The 27,994-nt window shown below is 42.6% G+C and overlaps 1 protein-coding gene across 1 annotated transcript; it reads left to right on the forward strand.

Annotated features, from left to right (window-relative positions):
* The first annotated feature begins 46 nt into the window (after positions 1-46).
* On the forward strand, positions 47-27,947 carry clstn3.S (calsyntenin 3 S homeolog). The gene is given in 19 exon segments (NM_001092682.1): positions 47-317; positions 2,074-2,221; positions 8,372-8,494; positions 9,669-9,864; positions 12,865-13,073; positions 13,158-13,307; positions 14,173-14,358; positions 14,817-15,086; positions 16,786-16,901; positions 18,511-18,673; positions 18,758-18,808; positions 20,343-20,494; positions 22,515-22,663; positions 22,809-23,035; positions 23,845-24,009; positions 24,247-24,392; positions 25,163-25,295; positions 25,373-25,566; positions 26,783-27,947. Coding segments are annotated over 18 exon segments (2,784 nt in total). The 5' UTR covers positions 47-317; positions 2,074-2,148; the 3' UTR covers positions 26,864-27,947.
* Positions 27,948-27,994: the final 47 nt, after the last annotated feature.

Here is a 27,994-nt window from a genome sequence, read left to right on the forward strand (position 1 = left end):
CTGGACCAGAGCATCCCCCCCAAGCACAGCACTGCTTTTACATACACAGAACTGGGGTGAAAGGTTCCCCCCAGACTGCAGGATCTCTCTTACTAAAGCTAACATTTGGGGGCAGAGAGCACCCCACAAGCAGAGCACAGCAGAGCATCTCCCACTGCACAACATCTCCAGCAGAAGAGCAGCGGGCACTGCACAGCATCTCAAACAGCAGCAGAGCATCGTCTGGTCGCAGAGCATCCCACCCAGCAGAGCATCCTTTGGGCACGGAGCATCTCCCACAACAGAGCATCCTCTGGGCACGGAGCAGGAGACAGATTGTGAGCATCTGATCTAAAGAGGGAACAGGAGACTGACAGAGAGTGATCTGTAACAGCAACACCCAGCACAGAGGGAGGTGTAAGGAGAGACAGAGCCCTGCCAAAAAGAGAGAGAGAGTCAGAGAGAGAGAGAGAGAGAGAGAGACTGCATCGTATAATCCAAGTGAGGGTTAACTGACACTTACAGGTAGATGATATATGAAGCAATGGGCATTTGTAGGGCAATGGCACATTAAGCCATAGGCAGTTGAAGGTAGTTGGCACCTTAAGCCGTGGATAGTGGGAAGGAGATGACACATTAAACCATAGGCAGCTGAAGGTAGGTGGCACTTTAAGCTTTGGGAATTGAGAAGGAGATGGCACATTATGTCTTGAGCAGTTTAGAGTACTTGACACATCAAACTATTGGCACTTGCAGGGAGTTAGCACATTAAACCACGGACAGAGAGATGGCACAATAAGCCTTGGGCACAGGGAGACATAAAATCTGCGTATTACTGATGTTGGGTCTAGATTTTATGGGTCTGTCACCTCAACCCTTATGCTGCCATGGAGTATATAAATATTGCATTACACTATGAGAAAAGAGAATATTCTATATGTAACTGTAGAGCACCTATTATGAATTAATTTTTAACAATATGCTTGGGAGATGGCAGAAGGGTTACTTAGTGGAGCTGTTTGGGGGTGACGCTGGGATTGACCGATCACCAGCTCAAGGTCTACCACTAGCTCTTCTTCTATAGTTTGGGCACCCCTGCATTAAGCCATGGCCAGTGATGCTCAGAAAATCCATGTTGTACTGATACACAGCAGAGAGACAGCACAGGGTGGATGTGGGAAATGAGACCGCAGCATAGCAAAGGCTGAATATACTGTATCTGAGAAGAACCTAAAGGCTGCACTCTGTACTATAATTATAAACTAAAGAGACTGCACAGAGACAGGCCACCCAGCAATGCATTATAACACCGTATAAGTGAGAGCCTTGGGGGATAGAGGATAAGACTGCAGTGCAGACTGCGGCCTTCCAGATAATGCGGAACTACAACTTCCAGCAGCCTCGATTTTGGGAGTTGTAGTTTAAGGCATCTTAATGCTCATGGGGTGCCTGCCACAACACAGTAGAACAGAGACAGCAGTGCATTTGTATGGATTGAGAGACAGTGCACTATTACAGAGAGACAGTTTTAAGTATAAAGACAGACAGCACAGTCCAATAGAGACAGCACAGTCTGAAGGACATGCTAGTAGGAAACAGAAACAACCCAGTCTGACAGACAGCACAATGTGACAGAGAGATAGTAAAGTGGACAGACAGTCCAGTCTGAAGAGAGACACAACAGCACAATGTGACTGAGAGACAGAACGGTGAGACAGAGAGACTCCATTTGGCAGAGGTATGGAGGGTAATCCTAATCTAAACCCCACTCTAAGCGCATATATGACAGTGGCAGCCTGTATCACAGTTTGTGTAATATCTCAGCTGCTGCAGAAGCTCTTGAGTGACCTCAAACCACTTCTCAGTGAAACACAATGGGGATCACAGTGATTTGCAACCAGGAGCTGTCTAGCTGTTGCTGAGCGTTTTTGAGATGTAGGAAATGTAGTTCAGTAAGAGCTGGAGAGCACCAGGCTGAAGATGAATGTTACAGGCCATGGCAGTATTGGGTTCTGCATCTTGTAAGAGACAGATGGGGTGCAAATAGAGTGCACTGTGTGTGGCACATGATGAGACCTCCTGCTTTTATTACAGCACTGCTGCATGTAGATACCCCGAGACAGATCAGTGAAACCCGAGGCTGCTTGTGCTCCAGGGAGTAAGATAAAGATGCTGCACCGAGGCCTCCCCCTGCCTGTGCTTCTCATCAGCGCTCTGCTACACTGCGCTGCCTCCAACAAAGGTAAGTCATCAGTCTGTCACTAGAAGGTTCAGGCTCTGAAACAATATCATTTTAGGGCCCCTCTCCCTAAACTAAGGGAGTAAGACATTTGTCAGGATGCTTATTAGTCAGCACAGAAAACTACCAACATCCCTGGGTAATAATTAAGCAATTATATTCAGTGGGGGGTGTTAAACAAATAAAGGCACAAGGCTGCAGGCTGAGTTATACAGGGAACTCTGAGTATCACTCATGTATTATAAGGGATAATGTACCCCCTACTGTAAATGATAAGGATATTAGAAGTCACTGAGGGGTTGTTCTGTGACCATATAAAGGCACAAGGCTGCAGGCTGAGTTATACAGGGAACTCTGAGTATCACTCATGTATTATAAGGGATAATGTACCCCCTACTGTAAATGATAAGGATATTAGAAGTCACTGAGGGGTTGTTCTGTGACCATATAAAGGCACAAGGCTGCAGGCTGAGTTATACAGGGAACTCTGAGTATCACTCATGTATTATAAGGGATAATGTACCCCCTACTGTAAATGATAAGGATATTAGAAGTCACTGAGGGGTTGTTCTGTGACCATATAAAGGCACAAGGCTGCAGGCTGAGTTATACAGGGAACTCTGAGTATCACTCATGTATTATAAGGGATAATGTACCCCCTACTGTAAATGATAAGGATATTAGAAGTCACTGAGGGGTTGTTCTGTGACCATATAAAGGCACAAGGCTGCAGGCTGAGTTATACAGGGAACTCTGAGTATCATTCATGTATTATAAGGGATAATGTACCCCCTACTGTAAATGATAAGGATATTAGAAGTCACTGAGGGGTTGTTCTGTGACCATATAAAGGCACAAGGCTGCAGGCTGAGTTATACAGGGAACTCTGAGTATCACTCATGTATTATAAGGGATAATGTACCCCCTACTGTAAATGATAAGGATATTAGAAGTCACTGAGGGGTTGTTCTGTGACCATATAAAAGCACAAGGCTGCAGGCTGAGTTATACAGGGAACTCTGAGTATCACTCATGTATTATAAGGGATAATGTACCCCCTACTGTAAATGATAAGGATATTAGAAGTCACTGAGGGGTTGTTCTGTGACCATATAAAGACACAAGGCTGCAGGCTGAGTTATACAGGGAACTCTGAGTATCACTCATGTATTATAAGGGATAATGTACCCCCTACTGTAAATGATAAGGATATTAGAAGTCACTGAGGGGTTGTTCTGTGACCATATAAAGGCACAAGGCTGCAGGCTGAGTTATACAGGGAACTCTGAGTATCACTCATGTATTATAAGGGATAATGTACACCCTACTGTAAATGATAAGGATATTAGAAGTCACTGAGGGGTTGTTCTGTGACCATATAAAGGCACAAGGCTGCAGGCTGAGTTATACAGGGAACTCTGAGCATCACTCATGTATTATAAGGGATAATGTACCCCCTACTGTAAATGATAAGGATATTAGAAGTCACTAAGTCACTGAGGTGATTATGTGACCATATAAAGGCACAAGGCTGAATGATGTGAATTATTGTTTGCTTTTCTGTAAATATTCCATTTTGATCCTGCTGTCTTGGAGACAGGGTTGGAATGGCTGAATGCACATATACATTTAATATGAAGGATGACTGGTATTTGCCAGTCCTGCTTATAGAAGATTTGTCCTATATTGACAGGGGACATTCAGAACTGTGTTCGTACAGAGAAACAACCGTTCCATATCCCTCTAGAGTCTCTAGAAGATGAGCCGGCAGGAGGGATACTGGGGGGGGTGTAGGCTGGGTCCCTTGTATGTAACTGATTTTTAGCATGTCATAGAATGGCCAATTCTAAGCAACTTTTCAGTTGGTCTTCATTATTTGTTTTGTATAGCTTTTTTAATTATTTGTTTTTTTTCTGACTCTTTCAGCTTTCAAATGGGGGTCACTGATCCCATCTAAAAAAACAAATGTTCTGTAAGGCTACAAATGTATTGTTATTGTTACTTTTTATTACTCATATTTCTATTCGGGCCTCTCCTATTCATATTCCAGTCTCTTATTCAGTGCATGGTTGCTAGGGTAATTTGGACCCTAGCAAAGACATTGCTGAAACTACAAAGTGGACTCCTGCTGAAAAAATAGCTAAATAACTTAAAAACTACAAATAATGAAAAATAAAAAAACAATTGCAAATTGTCTGAGAAAATCCCTCTCTACATCATATTTAAAAGTTCACTTAAAGGCAAACAAACCCTTGTGAATGTGAAGGGGGGAATGTCTTGGCTGGATAACAGGCATTTAGGAAGAGCAGGGGGAGATCAGGCTTTTTTTAAAGCAAAATGGAAAAGTAGGACAAGAGGGCGGCAGTAAAATAGTTACATTCTTAGAGCAGAACTTGTGGCCCTTTCGTTGATACTCAAAAGAGCACTACAGGTATGGGACCTGTAAACAGAATACTCGAGACCTGGGGATTTCTGGATAATGGATCTTTCTGTAATTTGGATATTCATTCCTTAAAGGGATTCTGTCAGGTACATGTCAGGTCATTTTGCCTAATCCTGTGCAAAGAGCCAGCACTTCAGGATACAACTGCTTTCAAGGAGGCTGTTTTTTCTACTACTCAATGTAAGTGGAGGAGTCGCAGTGGGACCTGGATTTTACTATTGAGTGCTGTTCTCATATGTATCTAAGAGCTGTTATCTTGTGTTAGGGAGCTGATATCTGGTTACCTTCCCATTGTTCTGTTGTTAAGCTGCTGGAGGGAGGGAGCTGATATCACTCCAACTTGCAGTACAGCAGTAAAGAGTGACTGAAGTTTATCAGAGCAAAAGTCACATGACTGGGGGCAGCTGGCAAACAGACAATATGTCTGGCCCCATGTCAGATTTCAGAATTAAATATAAAAAAATTCAGTTTGCTTTATTGAAAAACTGATTTCAGTGTAGAGTTCTGCTGTAGAAGTAGAACTGATGCGTTTTGAAAAAAACAAAACATGTTTTAGGGAAGGTATCCCTAGAAAATCATTTAAACATTAAATAAAGCCAATAGGCTGGTTTTGCTTCCAATAAGGATTAATTATATCTTAGTTGGGATCAAGTACAAGCTACTGTTTTATTATTACAGAGAAAGGGAAATAATTTTTAAAATGAAATGCTGTCTGCTGTCTGGATAACAGGTTTCCGGATAACGGAACCCATTACTGTGTCACTCTTTTTCACATGAAGGCTTTACACAGGTATTTGATTCACTGATTGATCATTATTTGCATAGCATAAATGGAATCCCCAGTATTAAAGTCCTGTAGATGGTGCAGAACAAACAAACAGTCAATCTCAGTCGCCTCCCCGTGTCTCTGGCCAGAGAACGAGCATCTGTCTTTATTTTTCTCTCTCTCTCTGCTCACTCCCCTTTAAGTCATTATACTGATCCTGTGTTCTCAGTCTGTCTGTAATGAATGTTCCTCGAGTGAAATATAAAATATTATATGTCTGCAGGTTCTGTTTTTAGCAAGTGTGACTGATGAGTGACTTTGTATTTAGTAACCCATAGCAACCAGTCAGCAGTTTTCCATTGCTGACTGTTCCCCAGGTGAAATGAGCGGCTTTCACACACACAGGGCCGCAACTAGGGGCAGGTAGAGTAGGCGCCCGCCTAGGGTGCAATCATGGGGGGAACACATTTAAGGGGAATTTTTTTTTAAACCTTGGTTTGCTTGGCCTTTTATAGCTTTTCAATTTTATAAACCTCCTTTTCCAACCCCCTCTTGCCAGTGATTCGTACTGCAGGTATAAGCACTCCCCACCTCCCTCTTGGCTGCTGCTGCTACATATTTAGGGGCAATATGATGGATTTGTGTCTCCTCCTGGCACAAGTACATGCAATAGTGTGGATTTTTTGGCTGCTGCGGGCACAGGTACAGGTTGGGGCAATATGAAGGATTGGTTGCTGCTGGCTCAGCTACAAGGGGCACAGGTACACAGATATTTTGGGACAATATGATGGATTTTTGGCTCCTGCTGGCACAGGTACAAATTAGAGGCAATATGATGATTTTTTGGCTCCAGCCAGGGTCGGACTAGCCGGGCGGGACACCGGGAAAAAACCTGGTGGGCCCCGACCCTCATGGGCCCCTGCCGAGCCAGACCCCCTCTCCCGATATCTGGATTCTAAAAGAATCTTCATGCATGTGCTCTGTGCGTCACAGTAGCGGGCGGGGGAGCCGGAGGGGGGCCCTGGACAGCAGTCCCGGTGGGCCCCCAGTCTGACCCTGGCTCCAGCTGCCACTAGGGTTGCCACCTTTACTGTAAAAAATTACCGGCCGGTGGGGGGCGGGCACAAAAAGGGGGCGGTCATGACACAAAAGTGGGCTGGGCTATGCAGCGTGCCGCGAAAGGGGGCGGAGCAACATCAACCCGATGTCAAGAACACTGCAAAATTGGGGGCAGGCCGAGGCTTTTTTTAAAGGGTATTACAAATTACCGGCAACTGCATTGCCGGTAAATTTGTAATACGGCCCCAGCCTTGGCAGGTGTTTTAGGCCGCTGCCACAGGTACAAATTAGAGGCAATATGATGGCTTTTTTTGGCTGCCACTTGCATAGGTACAGATTGGGGGTAACAATATGATGGATGTTTTGGCTTATGCTGGCACAGATACAGATTGGGGGCTTGGGGGCCATCTGAGGGATTGACTGCAGTTGGCACAGATACAAATGGGGGCAATATAGGTGCTGGCACAGGTACATGGGGCAATATGAATGGTAAGGTGAGAAATGGTAATGCAAGACCAGGTAGGGGGGCACTGATTGAAGCCCTTATCTAGGGTGCCAAAATACCTTGGCCTGGCCCTGTTCACACACATACTACTAAAAGGCAACCAGATCTGAATAGTAACCCTGAATTAATGTTCAGGGATGGGGGTTAAATCCCTGCCCTTCAGGTGTACCCATGGCGTTTTCACTCCCTGTTGCGCCCCAGCCCTGTGTTTGCCTTAGTGTTGGAGCAGGAGATGAGCAGCAGGCGTGAAGGAATGGAATCCATTTTGAAAATGCCCATCTGCTGGCAGTGGCTTCACATATGACAGAGAGCAGGGCAGATGACAAGATGAGTGCTGGGTGTTCTCATACAATGATAAGAGAAGTTTATGTTTTGGACTGGAGAAAAAGCCAACTGATCATTTATATCCTAGTATGTGACCTATTGAAGAATCCTATTGGTGTTTAACAATAAATATTGGTTTTTACCTCTGTTCCCTTTGGCCACCATTTTGTGATGATCTCTATGCACCCTCACAGATCACCTGACAGGAAACAGGAAGAAGTGTGTGAGGGAGAAGCCTCCCTTCTGTCCAATCATTGGCTGATGCAACCTAGCATGTATGTGGCCAGGTTTGTGTGTGAGCACAGAGCCTCTGGAGTCAGAGGGACGGACTTGAGCACTTAAAATGGCAGTGGGTTAAGTGGGTTGTTCACCTTTAAATTAACTTTTAGAATTGGATATTCTGAGACAATTTGATATTTTTTTAATTAGCTTTGTATTCAGCAGCTCTCCAGTTTGCAATTTCAGCCATCTGGTAGCTAGGGTCCAAATTCCCCTAGCAACCATGCACTGATTTGAATAAGAGACTGGAATATGAATAGGAGAGGGACTGAATAGAAAGTTGAATAATAAAAAGTAGCAATAGCAATACATTTGTAGCCTTACAGAGCATTTGTTTTCAAGATGGGGGTCAGTGACCCCCATTTGGAAGCTGGAAAGAGTCAGAAGAAGAAAACAGCTATAAAAAAACATGATTTATGAAAACCAACTGAAAAATAGCTCAGAATTGGCCAATTTATAACAGCAAATTACTTTTCAGGCCACTAAAATGTCTAGAGGTTGGCCAGTTTTACCAATAGTTATTCAAATTGTATATGAATTAAGGCCTCATGGACCCCCTTTATCTTTTGCTCCTCCAGTAATATCTAGTTACTGTATGTCACTGATTCAAAGCTGTTGAAAAAATTATATTAATGGAATCTGCTAGCTGGTCTATCAAATGCAATTAAATACCTGGGGCTGATTTGCAAGCTGCTATTAGCCATTGGGCCTTGTGTATTTTAACATGGGCAACACTGATGCTAACTTACTTACTTACTTACTTATTTTCCCATGCAGCTAACAAACACAAGCCATGGATAGAAGCTCAGTACCAAGGGATAATCATGGAGAATGACCACACTGTACTGCTCAACCCTCCCCTGTTTGCTCTGGACAAGGATGCTCCACTGAGATATGCAGGTAATGGGTTGGGGGGTGTGCATGGCCATTTAGGGTGGTATGTAGGAGGCAGCACATTGGCAATGGATGTGGAGGGAGTGGGTGTAGGGTTGGCACCTGTTGGTTTTGACCCTGACAGGCCTTTTTTTTTTTTTTTTTGAAGGATTCTCTATGATTGATGCAGCAATTGGCCAATCGCCAAAACCAGGCCAAAAGGGGGGCAAATCTAAGTGGGTGGCACAGGAGCAGGTGATATAGACAGGGCCGCTCCTGCCACGAGGTAGGGTGATAACCTTGCCTCAGGCGGCAGTGAGTGTCCAGTTGCAAGGGGCGCCTCTTGTAACTCAAATTTCTGGGTTTTAACCTGGAAATTTGGCTCTGCTAGTGCAAAGAACGCTATTGAACTCATTGTAATAACGATGCTGCCCCCCTTTGACCCTCTCTGATGCTAATTTTTAAGCACAGAGCAGGAGAGAAGGAGGGGGGCAGAAGCAGCCCCAGAATTGCCCCAAGATTTAGAGGAGGAGGTAGCAAAGGAGCAGAAAGTGAGAGGCTATCACAGGGCACATGGTGGGAGTAAAGTTGCACAGGTTAATGAAGATGATACTGATAAATGACAGAGGAAAAGGAGGCTTCAACATTAGGAACATGCAGGGGCTTTCTGGGGCCCTTGCTGCCCTGGGGAGGCCTTTTGAATGTGTCCCACCCCTGCGCCCAATGCTTTCCTTTCCAAGCGGGTTGAGGGGAACCCCATGGCTAGTGCAAAGAGAGCAATCAGAATTTTAGAAAATAAGAAATTTGGCCCTAGGAGCAGCTTATTCCTCCCAATGGTAACTTGGCTGCTGCTGCCTGAGGTGGGTTTGGAACTTGCCTCGTGACAGCACCGCTCTTGGGAACATGTGGAACATAGAAAATTAAGGACAGTAGGGGTTGATGACACATAAGGATACCTGTCATTGTTAACAGTCCAAATGACATATTTTTGCTGTTTGTAACATTTGTTTATCTGCGCCTGTGCATAAATATCCAGCCTGTGTTGTGGTTCAGCCACAACTGGTGGGTCACAGGGTGATCCCCCGAAGATGAACCCCCTTCCTTGTAACCTAGATACCACGGCACACTGAGCAGCAGATAACACTGAGCAAGTGTATAACCTAGTAGGTGTCTGTACAATATATTTGTGTGTTTGACACAGGTGAGATTTGTGGCTTCCGGATCCATGGCTCTGGTTCCCCCTTTGAAGCTGTGGTTCTGGATCGGACAACGGGAGAAGGGCTGATAAGAGCCAAGGGCCCTGTAGACTGTGAGGCCCAGAGGGAGCACACCTTCACCATCCAAGCGCACGACTGTGGAGAGGGGCCCGATGGGGTGAACAGCAAAAAATCTCACAAGTGAGTGAATATTTTAGTACTGGTATGGAATTCATTATCCCGAAAACAGAAAGGTCGTCTCCCGTTTTATCCAAATAATCCCAATTTTAAAAAGCTGATTTTCTTTTTCTGTGTAATAATAAAACAGTAGCTTTTAAGATATAATGAATCCTTATTGGAAGCAGAACCAGCCTATTGGGTTTATTTAATGTTTACATGATTTTCTAGTGGACTTAAGGTATGAAGATAGTAGATAGCACAGGTATGGGATCTGTTATCCAGAAATCTGTTAAACAGAAAGCTCCAAAGTAAGGAATTGTCATAGACTTCATTATGATGAAATAATACACATTTTTTTAAAATTATTTCCATTTTCTCTGTAATAATAAAACAGTAGCTTGATCCAAACTAAGATATAATTAATTACGTTTATTTAATGTTTACATGTTTTTCTAGTAGACTTAAGGTATGAAGATCCAAATTGCGGAAAGATCTGTTTTCCGTTAAACCCCAGGTCCCGAGCATTCTGGATAACAGGTCCCATACATGTATAACCTAAAATGCTGCATTATAAAGTGGAGCAATGCGGGATTGCCATTTCTTTCAGTGCTGTGACACAATATATAATACATTGCAGGCTCCATTTTCCATTTATGTTTGACACCTTTTCTGGATAAAAAAACATCCAAATTGTCTGTCTCTGGTGCCCAAGACTATGAGAAAAAGCAAGGCAGGCAAAAATAGCAAATATGGTGCAGTATATTTAGCATGTCGTCACACTTTTGTGGACTGAAAAAGAGATGTGCAAATATAAATATATTAAATACTATTTTTATGGTGTTAAATAACCACAGGGCAGATGAAGCATTGTAAATGGTTACCATAGCAACACAGTAAAATGTCATGCTTCCCGAAATTAACACATTCCCAAAAACCTTGTGTTGAAGGCTGGATTAGAATGCATAATTTCTAAAACTAAGAACAAAATCATAAAGAAGAGCAGGAAAACAGCAGGTTGGCAGCAGGGTGGCTGTCCCAGATAAATAACACTGGCAGATCAGTACAGATGGCTATGCCAGATAAAGATAGGACAGGCAGCACAGTTAAAGGATAAGTAAACCTTTAAAATAAGTGAATGTAAAATGAATGAGGGGGCTATTCTTAGCACTTCTGCAATGTACATTCATTATTTATTAATTGTTTTTAATTCCAAGATATTAAAGGATGTGTGTGCTGTTAATATGAATAAATTGTGTTACAACAGTGCCACCTGCTGGTCATTTTCCCACCAGTCTGACCACCAAGTAGTCAAGGAAGTTGTCAGGAGAAAGAAAGAGGCTGATCTTTCTTTCTCCTAACAACTTCCTTGACTACTTGCTGGTCAGACTGGTGGGAAACTGACCAGCAGGTGGTGCTGTTGTAACTAAATTCATTCATATTAACAGCACATGTATCCCTTAATATCTTGGAATTAAAAATAAATAATAAATGTAAATTACAAAAGTGCTTAGAATAGCCCCCTCATCAGTTTTACATTCACTTATTTTAAAGGTTTACTTATCCTTTAAATAAAACAAGCGCGGAGACACAGGTTAATTATTTTGGTCTATAACCCACAGTGGCGTAACTAGATGACAATGAGCCCCACAGCAAATTCAATTCAGGGCCCCAAAACATTGGTAATTTGACCTATTCTACCAAAATCCCACCTCGGTCTGCTTCCTCTGTAGTTACACCCCAGATAACCCATTTATATTTTGGCTATTGCCAATATTCTGTATAACACAGCCTGTACACGGTTAACTGTCTTTGGATTAGGAACATAAATACCTGCTTGGAAATTGAGTACGAGCTGAAAGCAGTTGTTGGGAATCATCGGTGGCTCAGTTATTTATAGAAACCTTAGAGAGCGAGAAAAATCAATATGATTTAATGTAGTCGAAAAGGCTCGCTTCCACGTTTTATTTACTTTGGTAAAAAGCCACATATTTGTCTGTTATATGTGTCAGTATTTGGAGCAGGGGTGTGACTACAGTGGAAGCAGACCCTGCGGCTGCAGGGGGACCCAAGAGACACAGGGGCCCAACGAAACCTTAATTCATATACAATTTCAATAAATATTGGTAAAACAGTTCAACCTGTAGATATTTTGCGGGGCCCCGTAATATCTAGTTATGTCACTGATTTGAAGAATTTAAACACTCTATGGTGCCCTCAGCAGTTGCCAAGTACAAATCTTAGTAACCTCAGAGTAATGAAACAAGTAGTTACTGCCCCCCCTCCGGACGCATCCACACCCCCTGCACCCCGGGTATTTCCACCCTTGTAACCCCATACAGCTCAAGGTATCACCTTAAAGGGCAAGTTAACCCCCAAAATAAATATTTGTCTAATAAAAGAAAACATTCTAGGATCAGATTCGGTTTGCCCAGGCACAAGGATTCGGCCAAATCCTGCTGAAAATGGCCGAATGCTGGATTCGGTGCATCCTTACTTACTAAATTTACCCTTAGTATGATGTTGAATGATATTCTGAGACAATTTGCATTTGGTTTTCATTTTTTATTATTCATGTTTTTTAATTATTTAGCTCTTTATTTAGCAGCTCTCCAGTTTGCAGTTTCAACAGTTTGTTTGCTAGGGCCCAAATTCCCCTAGCAACCATGCACTGAATTGAATGAGAGTCTGGAATATGAATAGGATAGGCCTGAATAGAAAGATGAGTAACAAAAAAGAAAATAAATGGCCAGCGCTCGGTCTGACCCACATTCTGGAGTTGACCAGCTGTTATGAACAATACAAAGCCAATATTTGTACACAAAAAGAAAGAAAAAATTCCAGCGTCAGTTTGCCTTTAAAAATAATTATTACAAAATAGTATCACACTGTGGCCAATATGTAAGCTCATGTGCCACGTCAAGGCCCCTCATTTATAGCAGCTGGTCAACGCCATTTAGATCCATTTACATCTATATGTTGCAAGAGTGGCTGCATCTTTCTCTCCCGTTCTTTCCTATGTAGGGCCACAGTTCACGTGCGTGTGAATGATGTCAATGAATTTGCCCCAGTGTTTAGAGAACGTGTTTTCAGAGCCTCAGTCACCGAGGGGCGGATGTACGAAAGAGTTCTACGGGTGCAAGCTTGGGACCAGGACTGTTCCCCCCAGTACAGTCAGGTCTGCTTCTACCAGATACTCACTCCCAATGTGCCCTTCACCATTGACAATGATGGTGAGTAACCCCAGGTGCCTGCAGCTTGTAATGTTGTACCACTTATTGTATATATTATACCCCTATCTATTCCTTGTGGTGCAGGCTATATAAAGAACACTCAGCCTTTGCAAGCGAGTGGCGAGAAGTTGATCCGGTTTACAGTCACGGCGTACGACTGTGGGAAGAAGAGAGCTGCTGAGGATGCAGAAGTTGAAATCCAAGTCAAACCAACGTGCAAACCCAGTTGGAAAGGTAACAGTAGAGACAGGGTTGTTACCCCGACATATTGTGCACATCTTTTTCAGAAATAAATGTGGCTCTAAGCCTTGTTCCTTCCTAGCATGTATTGTCCCATGTTCCTTTATTTTGTCTACAGTCAGGGATGCTAACCCATCATTTTTAAAGGATAAAGAAACCTTTATAACAAGTGAATCTAAAATGGATGAATGTGCTATTCTAAGCACTTTTGTCATTTACATTCATTATTTATTTTGTTTTGATTCCAAGATATTAAGGGATACTGTATATGTGCTGTTAATATGAATGACTTTTGTTACAACAGTGCCACCTGCTGGTCAGTTCCCCACCAGTCTGACCAGCAAGTAGTCAAGGAAGTTGTCAGGAGAAAGAAAGAGGCTGCTCGGATGTTCTTCTGAATAGGAAAGATTTAAGAAAGATTTCTAATTTTATTCCTAAGCAGAGCAGCCCCTTTCTTTCTCCTGACAACTTCCTTGACTACTTACTGGTCAGACTGGTGGTAAAATGACCAGCAGGTGGTGCTGTTGTAACAAAATTCATTCATATTAACAGTACATGTATCCCTTAAAATCTGTAATTAAAAAAAAATAATGAATTCATGTAAATGACAAAAGTACTTAGAATAGCCCCCTCGTTCATTTTACATTCACTTACATTAAAGGTTTACTTATCCTTTAAACGTATGGTTGCATCTTAAAAAGTGAAAAAGAAATATCCTTTTCTTCTTTACGATATTGTACATATCAAAATGTTACATTTAAAGGGCAAGTGTGAATTTTAGTATGTTGTACAGAATGTGTTTGCCAATGTATCCACATATTCATCACATTTTCTGCATGATATTCTCCCTCTCTGATAGGCTGGAACAAACGCATCGAGTACGTGCCTGGTTCCGGCAGCTTGGCCTTGTTTCCCAACATTCATTTGGAGACCTGCGATGAGCCAATGGGGAACATCCAGGCCACTGTGGAAATCCAGACAAGCCACATTGCCAAGGGCTGTGACCGTGACAATTACTCAGAGAAGGCCCTGCGCAAGCTTTGTGGTACGTTTCTTCGTGTTGAGTTTCTGAATCTCCATTCTCTTACCCAGTGCTATCCAACTAAGACATGAGGTGAACAGAATATGTCAGATCCATGGGAACTAGATGCACCGAATCTACTATTTTGGATTCGGCCAAACCCCCTAATCCTTCGCTAAAGATTTGGCCGAATACTGAACTGAATCCTAATTAGCATATGCAAATTAGGGATGGGAAGGAGAAAACATCTTTTACTTCCTTTTTTTGTGACATAAAGTCATGCGATTGCCCACCCCGACCCTACATTTACATATGCCGAATCCGAATCCTGCTGAAAAAGGCAGAATCCTGGCCGAATCCCGAACCGAATCCTGGATTCAGTGCATCCCTAATGGGAACAAATCCACAAATATCTAATGTCTAAACTACCACCAAACTAGTACCAAGTGATGCAAATTGCACCTTCATTTTGTCCCACACAGGAGCAGCCCCAGGGGACGTGGAACTTTTGCCATTCTCCAGCCCTCTTCATAATTGGACTCACAGTCTCCCTGTACAGGATACACAAGACAGCAGCCTTGTCTTTTGGTTTAATGGATCCCAATCTGTTGAAGTTGCCCCTGGTCACCTACCAGCAGGGGGCAGAACTGCAGACCACCTCACACTCTCGTTCTGGCTGAAACATGGCGGCAGGAGCGGGGGACGTTCAGGGAAAGAAGAAGAGGTGCTTCTGTGTAACACAGTGCAGAATGGTGAGTGGCCTGGGATTCTGGACTAGTGCACTGATATAAGGGGGCAAGGAACTTTTTTGAGTGAAAAATGTATGATTAGCTTCGACTTAAAGGGGAATTATTGCGAAAATTAAAATTTAATATAAGCTTCCTCATACTGAAATAAGAAACTTTCTAAATACAATCAATTAAATATTCTGCATTATTTCTGAAATAATCAAGTTTATCTTTACTATTCCTCTCTCAGCATCTATTTCTCTTCATTCTCTCTTCATGCAGCAGTTGGGTGTCAGATATTCACTGACAGTTAGATCCAATATATCTTATAGGGGGGCTCCTTTCCTAGCAGATGTATTAGAGCTCACTCAAATAACTGATTCCAGGGCAAACAAAATCTAACAAAATAACTGCCTTTTGCACATATCCTGCATGTAGAGAGACATGATGGGGTATATTTATCAAAGAGTGAAGGTAGAGATTGCCACTAGAGTGAAATTTCGCCTCTCTCCTTTCATTTCAATGGGATTTTGAAAGGCGTATTTATCAAAGGATGAACCTTCACTTTCATCCATTGATAAATACTATTTTAAAAATCCCATAGAAATGAATGGAGAGAGGCGGAATTTCACTCTAGTGGACTGTGGCGATGTCAGACTTCACTCTTTGATAAATATACCCTGATGTCTGGTGATTTTAATAGATTGAGCTCTAATACATCTTTTAGGCAAAAGGAGCCCCCCCTATAAGATATATTGGATCTAACTGTCTGACACCCAACTGCTGCATGAAGAGAGAATGAAGAGAAACAGATGCTGAGAGAGGAATAGTGAAGATAAACTTGATTATTTCAGAATTGATGCAGAATATTTAATTGATTGTATTTAGAAAGTTATTTCTAAAGGAAAGATGAAAACTAAGTAAGCTTTATCAGAAAGGTCTATATAAATACACCAGTAAACCTTAAAGTAATGCTGCTCTGAGTCCTCTGTCAAAAGAAACAGCACATTTCTTTCCTTCTATTGTGTACTCATGGGCTTCTGTATCAGACTTCCTGTTTTCAGCTTAAACCTCCAGGGCTAGGGCTTGAGCATGCTCAGTTTGCTCCTCTCTCCCTCCCTTCTCTGCTGTAATCTGAGCCCAGGGCTATGAGTGAGCAGGGAGAGACTCAGGCAGGAAGTGATATCACAACAAGCTAATATGGCAGCTGCTATCCTAAACAAACAGAGAGCTTCTAGAGCTTTTTACTCAGGTATGGTAAAACATTCTACAGAATAAATATAGCATTCTAGCTTGCACTATTGCAGCTAATCTATTGGCAATAAACTGCCTCTGTATCTTTTCTTTTCCTTTAAGTAATACTAGTGCATAAAGTGATAAGGAAGATGGAATGGGCACTGCCAGCCAAGTCGCTGGGGTTGATGGGTGTTATAGTATGGATAACCCTGCCTATAAATCTTACTGTCTTTTCTGTCTCTCATTGTCTCACTCTATCTGAACTACTTTCTTTCTCTTGGTCTTCATCCATTCCATGTGTTCTGTGCTCACTTTATCTACCCCTTTCTCTCACTTACACCTCATTGGTTTATTTCACCCCCTATTTCCTCCTTTCAACTCCCAATACTATCGATATTCTTTTTCTCTTGTGATTAAATTTACATCTCCCCGAATTACCATATCACTAAACCCCTTAAATGACCCCATACACTCGTGGGTTTCTCAGGAGACGGGAGCTTCTCTCATTATACTCTGGCAGTACATGGCTGCCGGATCTCCTTTCTCTATTGGTCTCTACTGGAAAGTGCCCGTCCCGTTAAGTTCCTTTGGAAACTGGAGCAGGTAAGTTGGTGCTTTTTACTATGCCTAGAATTGAGAAATATACGGTGTGATTAAATGGATACAAAAAGGGGTAGGACTCCACAAACTATTTTGTCGCCATCCAACGCACTGCGGCAAAACGGATGCGACAAAAATAGGGTAAGAGATATAATTGTCGCATGGTGTCGCAGCGTCGGATCAACGATGCGACACCATGCGACAATTCTATCTCTTACCTTATTTTTGTCGCATGCGTTTTGTCGCAGCGCGTCGGATCGAGACAAAATCGCTTGTGGAGTCCTACCCTTATACAGGTATGGGATCTGTTATCTGGAAGCCCAATATCCAGAAAGTTCAGAATTATGAAAAGGCCGTCTCCCATAGACTCCATTATAATCAAATAATTTAGATTTTTAAAAATGATTTCCTTTTTCTGTGTAATAATAAAACAGTAGCTTGTACTTGATCCCAACTAAGATATAATTAATCCTTATTGGAAGCAAAACCAGCCTATTGGGTTTATATGATGTTTATATGATTTTCTAGTAGACTTCAGGTATGAAGATCCAAATTATGGAAAGATCCGTTATCGGGAAAACCACAGGTTCCGAGGATTCTGGATAACAGTTCCCATACCTGTACCAGAAAACAATGTGTAATGTTGGGTGGACAGAAATCATACAGTAGTTCTTGACTCATACGACATATTACAAGATCTCTCTATATCTAAAGGGTTACATTCCATGTACATGCTGGCTGGTGATACATGTGATATTTAGCAATGAGAGTGGAAGCCATAGCCTTTCCTATTTGCGGTGCTTTTGGTTGCCAGTTCCTTGTGGGCTATAGACCTTAGAAGGGTCATTTAAAGGGGTTGTTCACCTTTAAACGAACTGTTAGTATGATGTAGAAAGTGGTATTCTGAGATTTGTAATTGGTTTTAATTTTTTATTATTTGTGGTTTTTGAGTTATTTAGCTTTTTATTCAGCAGCTCTCCAGTTTGCAATTTCAGCTGTCTGGTTGCTAGGATCCAAATTCCCCTAGCAACTATGCACTGATTTGAATAAGAGACTGGAATATGAATAGGAGAGGTAAGATTAGAAAGATGAGTAATAAAAAGTAGCAATAACTATACATTTGTACATTTATACATTATATGGACACACATACGGTTAAACACATAATTTTCACCGCGGCTTTTAAAAAAGCCGTATTTACGCAGCGGACAGCTTTCTAAAAAAACTGTGGCATGAACTGCGTATGTGTGTCCATAGCCTTACAGAGCATTGTTTTTTAGATGGGTTCGGTGACCCCTATTTGAAAGCTGGAAAGAGTCAGAAGAAAAAGACAAATCAGTAAAAAACAAAATAATATAATAATAATACAAAATTAATAATGAAGGCCAATTGAAAAGTTACTTACAATTGGCCATTCTACAACATACTAACTAAATTAACTTAAAGGTAAACCATCCCTTTGAAGGAAAATGTTGAACCTATTGAGGCAATTCCAAGTATTTCCCTTGGGGTTTGTGAGTTGTAGGAGATGATGAAATGTAATGTCCTTACAAGAAGTATTTATTTTCCTCCCTAAAAATGACGTCTCTCCATTAACCGCTCATTCCCTCAGGTGTGTGATGTAGAATGGCACCATTACGCTCTCAGTCTGGAGTTCCCGACGGTCTCTTTGTATGTGGATGGCGTGACCTACGACCCTGCGCTCATCCACGACAACGGAGCCCTTCCCCCACCCAGGCGCCAGGCTCGGCTCATGATAGGGGGGTGCTGGGAAGGTGAGGCTGGATGGGAGGGAACGAATAGAGTAACAATGGGGAAATGAGAACCATTATAACAGTTTTATTTTTGATCTGTAACAGAAGAGAAAGTATCCATTAAAGTAGATGACAACGAGACGACAAGAGTGACAGGTAACCTGCCATATTCCACTCTGCCCCTGCTCACCTCTCACTTACATGCCACCAGCATCCTCAGGGTTTAATAAATTCTGAAAAATTAGTGATTTTTTTAAAAGTCCGATTTTATATAAAAAAATTTTTTAAAAAAAGCCAAGTACAAGCTACTGTTTTATTATTAAGAAAAAGGAAATCATTTTCAAAAATGTGGATTATTTCATTATAATACACAAGAGCCATAATTAACTTGTAAATGATATCCTTATAAAGAGTTTATGAGTTCTGATGTCATTTCTGTCACATGACTCACTGAAACTTGTGTATTATAATAAATAAAGTACCCCCAGTTGCAAAATATGAGGATATTAGAAGTTACCCATTGGCCTTCGGCCTCATACTTTTATATGGTCATGAAACTCCTCGGTAACTTATAATATCCTTATATTTTACAAGAGGGGGTACTTTATTCACTATATAATGGAGTCTATGGGAGACAGGTTTTCTGGATAACAGGTTTCCGGATAACGGATCCCATACCTGTACACAGGGCCGTATTTATATATAGGCCCCCGAGGGCCTGTGCCTATTTATTTATTTTTTTTAAAAGCCTCCCTACCCCGCATCGGCGATAGGGCGCCATCGGACCTAAATACAGCCGTGCCTGTATATGTATTTAAAATTGTTAGTGCTATGAAAGGTATTTTTAAAAACAATTGCTATTGAAAGTAGTATTTGCTTAACGCCTGCTTGTTACTGTTTTAATGTTGCCAAAGTCTTAGTTGCCCAGCAGCAAAGTCAGGTCTGTTAATCAGTTGTCTTGTCCTACATTCTATCACCAGTCTGAGCCAGCAGTGCAGGGAATAGAAAGGGACAGACACTGCTTTCAATAACAATACTTATACAAACTTGAAAAAAATAGAAAACTTGTCATGAATGTACATTGCAAAATTGCTTTGAATTATGTTTTCTTTTATGAGGCAAATAAAAAAAAAAATATTTTGTAAAAGGGACAAAGCTTTCCCCAACCCAACCAATCAGCAGTAAAAAAAAGATCTGATTGGTTGCTCTGGTTTACAGTCCTGGGAATCATTTTTTTCACTTATGAAACCCCTAAAGCTGCCAAAAGAGGTCTCATCCGTGGACTGAATTTGATAACAGGTATTTTGATAAGGTCCAAACAGCCCCACATGGGTCCAATATAAAGTGCCAGTCTGTTGCAATTTACAGCAGCCTGTTTTGCAGAACACATCCCAGTCATTATTAGGTTATATACACCTTTGGAGGAGAAGATAATAAGGAGATTATTTCAAGGTTACCCCATCCTGTAACCCATAGCAACCAACCAGCAGTTTGTTTTATATTCTTGTTTAGTGCAGGCAGAATTGTGAGAGTAATTATCTGGCCTGGTGCATTGATCCTTTATACGGGCACTGTATATGGAGTAAATCTTTAGTAATTCCATTTGTATTACACTGTACAGTTCTCTCCCATAAACCTTGCCAGCATTGACCTTCCTGACCCTCTAATTTTGATTGCACCTCGTCACCAGGCACAGTTCCAGGACGCTTCTTGCGGGGCTACATGTCGGGCCTTACTCTGAGACTGGGGCCTGTGGATTCCAGGGAGGTGATCGAGTGCCTGTATTCCTGTAAGGAGGGATTGCAGTTTACAGATTTTGACAACCTGGGGAAAGGAATGAAGGTAAAAGCTCAACCAGTGTCTCACATCTGCCACCTTGCTTTACATGGTTCTAATTTTTGCAATGGCTCCTGAAATCTTCAGCTCCCCTGTAGGCACTGGCTGTGACCTGGAAATGGAAATTACATGGTCAGTGAGTACAGGGAGCTGTCCCGCTTCTTTGCTGCAACATCAAACCCATTGGTAAACATATATTAGGCACCAATATAAAAAAGTACCATGCTGCTCTAGTCTCTTTATTCAGATCTGTGCCACATAGTAAGTTAGGTTGAAAAAAGACACACTTCCATCAAGTTCAACCTTTTTAGTCTAAATATAACCTGTCTAACTGCCAGTTGATCCAGAGGAAGGTGAAAAACCCTCTAAAGTCTCTCCATTTTGCTTCAGTAGGAGAAAAATTCCTTCCTGACTCCAAAATGGCAATGGGACTGGTCCCTGGAGCAACTTGTACTATGAGCTATCTCCCATATCCCTGTATTCCCTCACTTGCTAAACACCATCCAACCCCTTCTTATACCTATCTAATGTATCAGCCTGTACCACTGATTCACTTCCCAGCTCTCCCTGTAACACCCCTTTCCCTCCTCTAATCTCATTGGCTCCCTCCTGTCTGCTGGGAGGAGCTACTGGTGAATAAAGCATCCGACCCTTCCTTGTACCTATCTAATGTATCAGCCTGTACCACTGATTCACTTCCCAGCTCTCCCTGTAACACCCCTTTCCCTCCTCTAATCTCATTGGCTCCCTCCTGTCTGCTGGGAGGAGCTACTGGTGAATCAAGCATCCGACCCTTCCTTGTACCTATCTAATGTATCAGCCTGTACCACTGATTCACTTCCCAGCTCTCCCTGTAACACCCCTTTCCCTCCTCTAATCTCATTGGCTCCCTCCTGTCTGCTGGGAGGAGCTACTGGTGAATAAAGCATCCGACCCTTCCTTGTACCTATCTAATGTATCAGCCTGTACCACTGATTCACTTCCCAGCTCTCCCTGTAACACCCCTTTCCCTCCTCTAATCTCATTGGCTCCCTCCTGTCTGCTGGGAGGAGCTACTGGTGAATAAAGCATCCAACCCTTCCTTGTACCTATCTAATGTATCAGCCAGTACCACTGATTCAGGGAGACACTGTGTCAGCTGGAAAGACCTACTGGTAAATAAAGTATTAGAGAGAATATTATATGATCCCCTTATATATTTATACATAGTTATCATATCACCCCTTAAGCTCCTCCTCTCCAGTGTGAACATCCCCAATTTGGCCAGTCTTTCCTCATAGCTAAGATTTTCCCTTTACCAGCTTAGTTGCCCTTCTCTCTAATACAATAATGTCCTGTTTGAGTGATGGAGACCAAAACTGTACGGCATATTGTAGATGGGGCCTTACAAGTGCTCTATACAGTGGAAAAATGACCCCCTCCTCCCGTGAATCTCTGCCCCATTTAATACAACTCAAGACCTTATTTGCCCTTGATGCTGCTGACTGGCATTGCTTGCTACAGACAAGTTTATTATCTACAAGGACTCCAAGCTCCGTCTCCATTATGGATTTGCCTAGTGCAGTCCCATTAAGGGTATAAGTGGATATTTTTACACCCCAGGTGCAGGACTTTACATTTATCAACATTGAATCTCATTTGCCACTTAGCTGCCCAGATTGCCAGTTTGTCAAGATCCTGTTGCAAGTGCCACATCCTGGATGGAATTAATTGGGCTGATAGTTTTGTCTCATCTGCAAACACTGATACATTACTTACAATACCCTCCCCTAAGTCATTAATGAACAAGTTAAATAAAATGGAGAAACCCAATACCGAGCCCTGAGGGACCCCACTAAGAACCTTACTCCAAGTAGAGAAAGTCCCATTAATAACCACCCTCTGTACCCGATAATGTAGCCAGTTTCCTATCCATGTGCAAACGACTTTATTAAGCCCAACAGGCCTCAGTTTAGAAGTTTGGATTAGAAAGCTGCCCTCCGTGCAATATCTTACATGGGTTCTTCTTTTATTGGTTTCTTTGTAGGTTCATGTCAACCCAGCCCAGTCCCAGCTGTCCCTGGAAGGGGACGATGCTCAATCATTTAGCCGTGCTCTACAGCATGTGGAGTACCTCAACTCCTTACAGTTTCCCACCCCGGGAGTGAGACCTCTCAAACTGCAGACTATAGTCAAGTGAGTATGGAATCTAAAACCTTTAAATCACGTGGCTTTAAAGTGCAGGTCAGCTGAAAGTGACAAATTGCAGGGGACACAATGCAATTTATGTAGATTCTGCTGAAATGTCCATATGTAAAGTAAGGTTTGGAGTTGTTTCTAGGTGTCCCAGTGATGAAGGCTGTCTCACAGTGCCAGATTTGGAGGGATACCTTGTAGTTCTGCAGCCAGATGCACCTCAGGTTCAACTTTCTGGGGCACCTCGCTCTGCGCACCCCATTTCTGACTTTCAGGGGCCATTGGGTGTCCCTTTATTCCCAGACTTGAAGATTACCTGCTCTGTTTCTCATCCTATCAGCTCAAACAAGCAAGAGAGAGCTCCAAGGGCTGGTAAGGACCCCTCTCCCACCTCTTATTCCATTTGCCTTTACTTCTCTAGGGACTTCTCTTTTAGGGGCAAATTCACTAAAGCGCGAAGCGCCGAACGCTAGCGTTAATTCGCTAGCGTTGGCCATTTTCGCTACTGCGCAAATTCACTAATGAACGCTGGCGTAGTTTCGCTAGTGTTACTTCGCAATCTTACGCCAGGCGAATCTTCGCTAGCGACAAAACTACGCAAAAATTCACTTACTTGCGCAGTGTAGCGAACGCTACCTTTTACGCTAGACTTCCTTCGCCACCTCAGACCTGGCGAAGCGCAATAGAGTAGATAGGGATTGTTTCAAAAAAAGTCAAAATTTTTTCTAAGTCCCAAAAAACGCTGGCGTGTTTTCTACATGACGGGTGATAGGCTGAAAAAGATCGAAAAATTTTTGGGGCTCCCCTTTCTACCCCCTACATTTCCTGACTCGTGGCAACTTACCTAGACAGTGGGCACATGTGTAGGGCAAAATAAAAATTTTATTTGCAGATTTGAAGGTTTTCTAGGCATTTGTAGTGCAGATACGTGTTCCTCCATTGAAATTTGAATTTCGTGCCGTATGCAAATTAGCCTTCGCTAGCGCAACTTCGCTTTATATAGCGAAACAACGCTAGCGCAACTCCGCAACCTTACGCTACCCCTGTGCGCAACTTCGGATTTTAGTGAATTTGCGAACCGCTGGTGAAACTACGCCTGGCGAAGTGCGGCGAAGTTGCGCCTGGCGCAACTTCGCATCTTAGTGAATTTGCCCCTTAGACTGTCGCTCTGTATCTCTTAGATATGCAGTCTTCTGATGGGATAGAGTGCTCGTTAGAAAAATGTGAGGTTGGTGTAGTAGGAGAGGACCTGAACATGGAGTATGAAAGTCTCTCTGTGGATGTCTCTTCTACATGGCAGCGTGGCCTTGAGATGGAGAACAGTTCCAGGAGCCTAAAGATCACAGGTATAAGGAATCATGATAGTTAGGATGATGATTGGATATGTCAATAAAAATTGCAATTGCACCAGGTATACATACCAATATCTACCAAATATGTCACATGTTTGTAGTTAAACAGGCGGCCAGTAAATGCTATCTGCTGTTTGCTTGGCTGCTGTGGGTTTGTGGTGCAAATTGTGAGCTTTCATCACATAACTGATGAGCGGTGTCATAATTCCATATTGTCGCTCTGTCCTACAGGGGTGCAGAGTGTGGCCGTGTATGAGGACATCTTGCGCAGCTTGACTTACAGAACAGTGGCCAGAGCAGCTTTATATGCCCGCAAATTCCATGTGTCCTGCAGCGAAATGAACGGGAGGTATATCAGCAACCAGCTATACACAGAGGTGTGTTCTGATAACTATACACAGCACTGTTGCTAAAATAATAGAGGAAAATATAAATATATTTATAAATGTACATATATGGTTACATTATCCCTTATTATACATGAGTGATACTCAGAGTTCCCTCTATAACTCAGCCTGCAGTCTTGTGCCTTTATATGGTCACAGAACAACCCCTCAGTGACTTCTAATATCCTTATCATTTACAGTAGGGGGTACATTATCCCTTATAATACATGAGTGATACTCAGAGTTCCCTGTATAACTCAGCCTGCAGCCTTGTGTCTTTATATGGTCACAGAACAACCCCTCAGTGACTTCTAATATCCTTATCATTTACAGTAGGGGGTACATTATCCCTTATAATACATGAGTGATACTCAGAGTTCCCTGTATAACTCAGCCTGCAGCCTTGTGTCTTTATATGGTCACAGAACAACCCCTCAGTGACTTCTAATATCCTTATCATTTACAGTAGGGGGTACATTATCCCTTATAATACATGAGCGATACTCAGAGTTCCCTGTATAACTCAGCCTGCAGCCTTGTGTCTTTATATGGTCACAGAACAACCCCTCAGTGACGTCTATCCTTATCATTTACAGTAGGGGGAACATGATCTCTTATAATACATGAGTGAACAAGACTGAATAATCTTGTGTTGTGTATGATGGTGTCACAACCTGCGCTGTATCTTTAATTAAACTGTTTCTCTGCCCCAACTAAATGTAGTGTCACCAACCCAATGAACATTTCTCTTGATCTGTCAGGTTGATGTCTTACATGGAATACACGCTGGGTCCCCCAATCACGTCCTCTCCGCTCAGCAATTTGTCCATAGTGCACACCAGGCCCCTGCTGAGTTATCAGGTCACACGCTGGTCAATACCAACCCCAGTTCTGGTAAGTGCAGAGAAACGGAGATAAACTGTGTCCTAAATGTCACGCACTCCCCCACACTCATGTTGTCTTCTCTGTAGTCTTCCCAGGAGTGGCCATGGTGATAATCATTGTTTGTATTGGATTCCTGGCACTGATTGTCACTCTGGGCTTGTCACGGATACACAGCGTACGGCAGAGAGATGGAGTAGAGGAGCCAGAGCTGGAGGCAGCGACTCAGAGAGATACCTTCTGGGAAGACTCGGCCATGACCGTAACTGTTAACCCAATGGAGGTATGGACATGTCACAATTAAAGGAGAACTATCGCGAAAATGAAATTTTATATAAGCTTCAGCGTGAGCTCTAATACATCTTCTAGGCAAAAAGGAGATTTATTGGATCATTAATCTCACAACCAACTGCTGCAAGAAGACAGAATGAAGAGAAACCGATGCTGAGAGAGGGATAGGCAACATAAACTTGATTTCAGAATTTTTAATTGATTGTATTTAGAAAGTTTCTTACTTCAGTATGAGGAGGCTTATATTCAATTTTCATTTTCGCGATAGTTCCCCTTTAGTAAAGCTACAATAAATACTATACAATACTATAAATGAAGTTACAGTAGCGGAAGAGAACAGAGGGCAGAAGTTAAATATGAGCAAGTGTCTCAGGGAGGTCTGGGTACTGCAACACTGTATTACTGGCAGCAGATGGTATATTGGTAGGTACCACAATGGTACAGAATTGCAGTAGTATCACACTGGCTGTGGGGTGAGCAGAAGTAACTGGTAAAAACTCCATTGAACTTGTCCTGCCTTATAAACAGTGATGTTTCAGGGCAATGCCAGGCAGTCTACACTTCTAGGCCTTCTCAATAGCCCTGGATCTGCTGCCCCTGTGTAACACGATTCTTGCCTTTCATTCTGCCCATCAAGCACCGGATTTCAAATCAGTGCACCCCTAGACCAGACCATGATCATGCCCCCTGGTTGGTTAACATGTCCAACCGAGTGACCCATCCCCCTCTACCTAAAAAACAGGAGCTGCACCAGAGTGGGCGAGTAGGGGGCATCCCACTCCTGAAACATTGCCGTCCTAAGCAGGGGCCTTGCCAAAATCCGAGCCTGTGCCCATCATTAGTGTCCCCTTTGTTCTACTTCTTGCTTTCTTCTTTTCATTTTCCTCTTTATTGCAAAGTAATAACACAGCCCTGAGATACTTTTTATTACTTTGCAATTGGTCACGATGTATCTCAGGCACCACTCCCTTGATTGGGGTAAACTTCAAATTAAATAGTTGTGTCCAATTAATTACTATTTTCCTCTTTATTCTCTTTCCACCTATTTCATTGCACTAGTCAGCCCTTTTCTCCCTTCCTCCACACGGATCCACCATCTTTTATTGGCCTTTCTGATTCCCCTGCACGGCCTTTTCTCCTTTCCACTGGTCTTCTATGTTCTTTTATTTTTGCTCCGCACTCACGTGTCTTCCCTATTTCTCTTATAGTCCCTGCAGTCTCGTGGCTTGGTATCAGCACAGAAAGAGTCGGTATCAGAACGAAGGGAACCAAATGAGGAATCGGGTTGATTAGACCCATGAATGATCTTTCTTCACATCAAGCCATCTGTGTACTTTTTTGCCTATGTGTGATTTCAGAATGTTTCCATTGGGGATGCGCCACACATCTCTCCATAGGATGAGTGTTAGTCGCTGAAGATCAGTTCTGTGGGGGAGAGCACAGCTTATCTTCTGTGGGGTGTGTGCCACTCCTTTCTGTGGGGTGTGTGCCACCTTCATACTCTACTATCTGTGTGGCCCATGAGTTTCCTGACAGCCAATCACCTCACTGTAGAGCATCACATCGCTGCAAATCATCTCTCATGTGAGCTGTGCACCAAACCATGAGTTTTCTTGCGGTGTCTGCAACATCTCATCACCCAATGGTCATCTCCAGTCACTTTGTGAGCTTCACTGTCAAACATACCTCTTCTGTGGGTGCAGGGTGATACCAACATCTTGATACTTTTCTAAATTAAGTCCTACCTGATCAACTATTTTATTTCTTTACTTTGAGTGTGTGAACTTCTATGCGGTGTGTGTGAGTGTGGCATTGGCTCATTGTAGCATTCTCCTGTGTCATTATGGATGCCACCGCCACCAACAACATCATCATCATCATCATTTCTCAGGGGAAAAAAACATCAGTGTCTCATTCCTGCTGTCTCTGTGTGACTGTGTCTCGAGTGCCCATCTTCACACATCTAACCCCTGAGAGGCTGCAACCTTTCTCTCCGTCTCTTTCACAGTCTCACACCCAGTAGGTTTCCCCATTACTGGAGATCAGCTTCTATATATTCTCCTCCTGCACAAGCAGAAACGTCACAGACTGACTGATACAATATACTAGAGGCTGGGACCCTGCACTGCACAAACAAGAAGCCAATGCAGTGTTACCCATGTGGGTCATTCTGTCTTCTCACTCTGTTCCTGTCTTTACTGTTGTGTTTCCAAAAAATCTCTCCTTCCCATGTCCCCCTCGCATACCCAACTGCCTCTATACGTGGGGGCATTTGCTGGAGGGAGGGGGGTTCACGACAATGAATGAAATAACACACCAATTTCTGGTAAATATAAATATATATATATAAAGAAATATATATATAGAAATATAGCATGACTACGGCTGCTTCTGTTGGGAAAGGGAAAAAATAATATAGA

The sequence above is a fragment of the Xenopus laevis genome, chromosome 7S, assembly GCF_017654675.1.
Source record: "Xenopus laevis strain J_2021 chromosome 7S, Xenopus_laevis_v10.1, whole genome shotgun sequence".
Lineage (NCBI taxonomy): Eukaryota > Metazoa > Chordata > Amphibia > Anura > Pipidae > Xenopus > Xenopus laevis.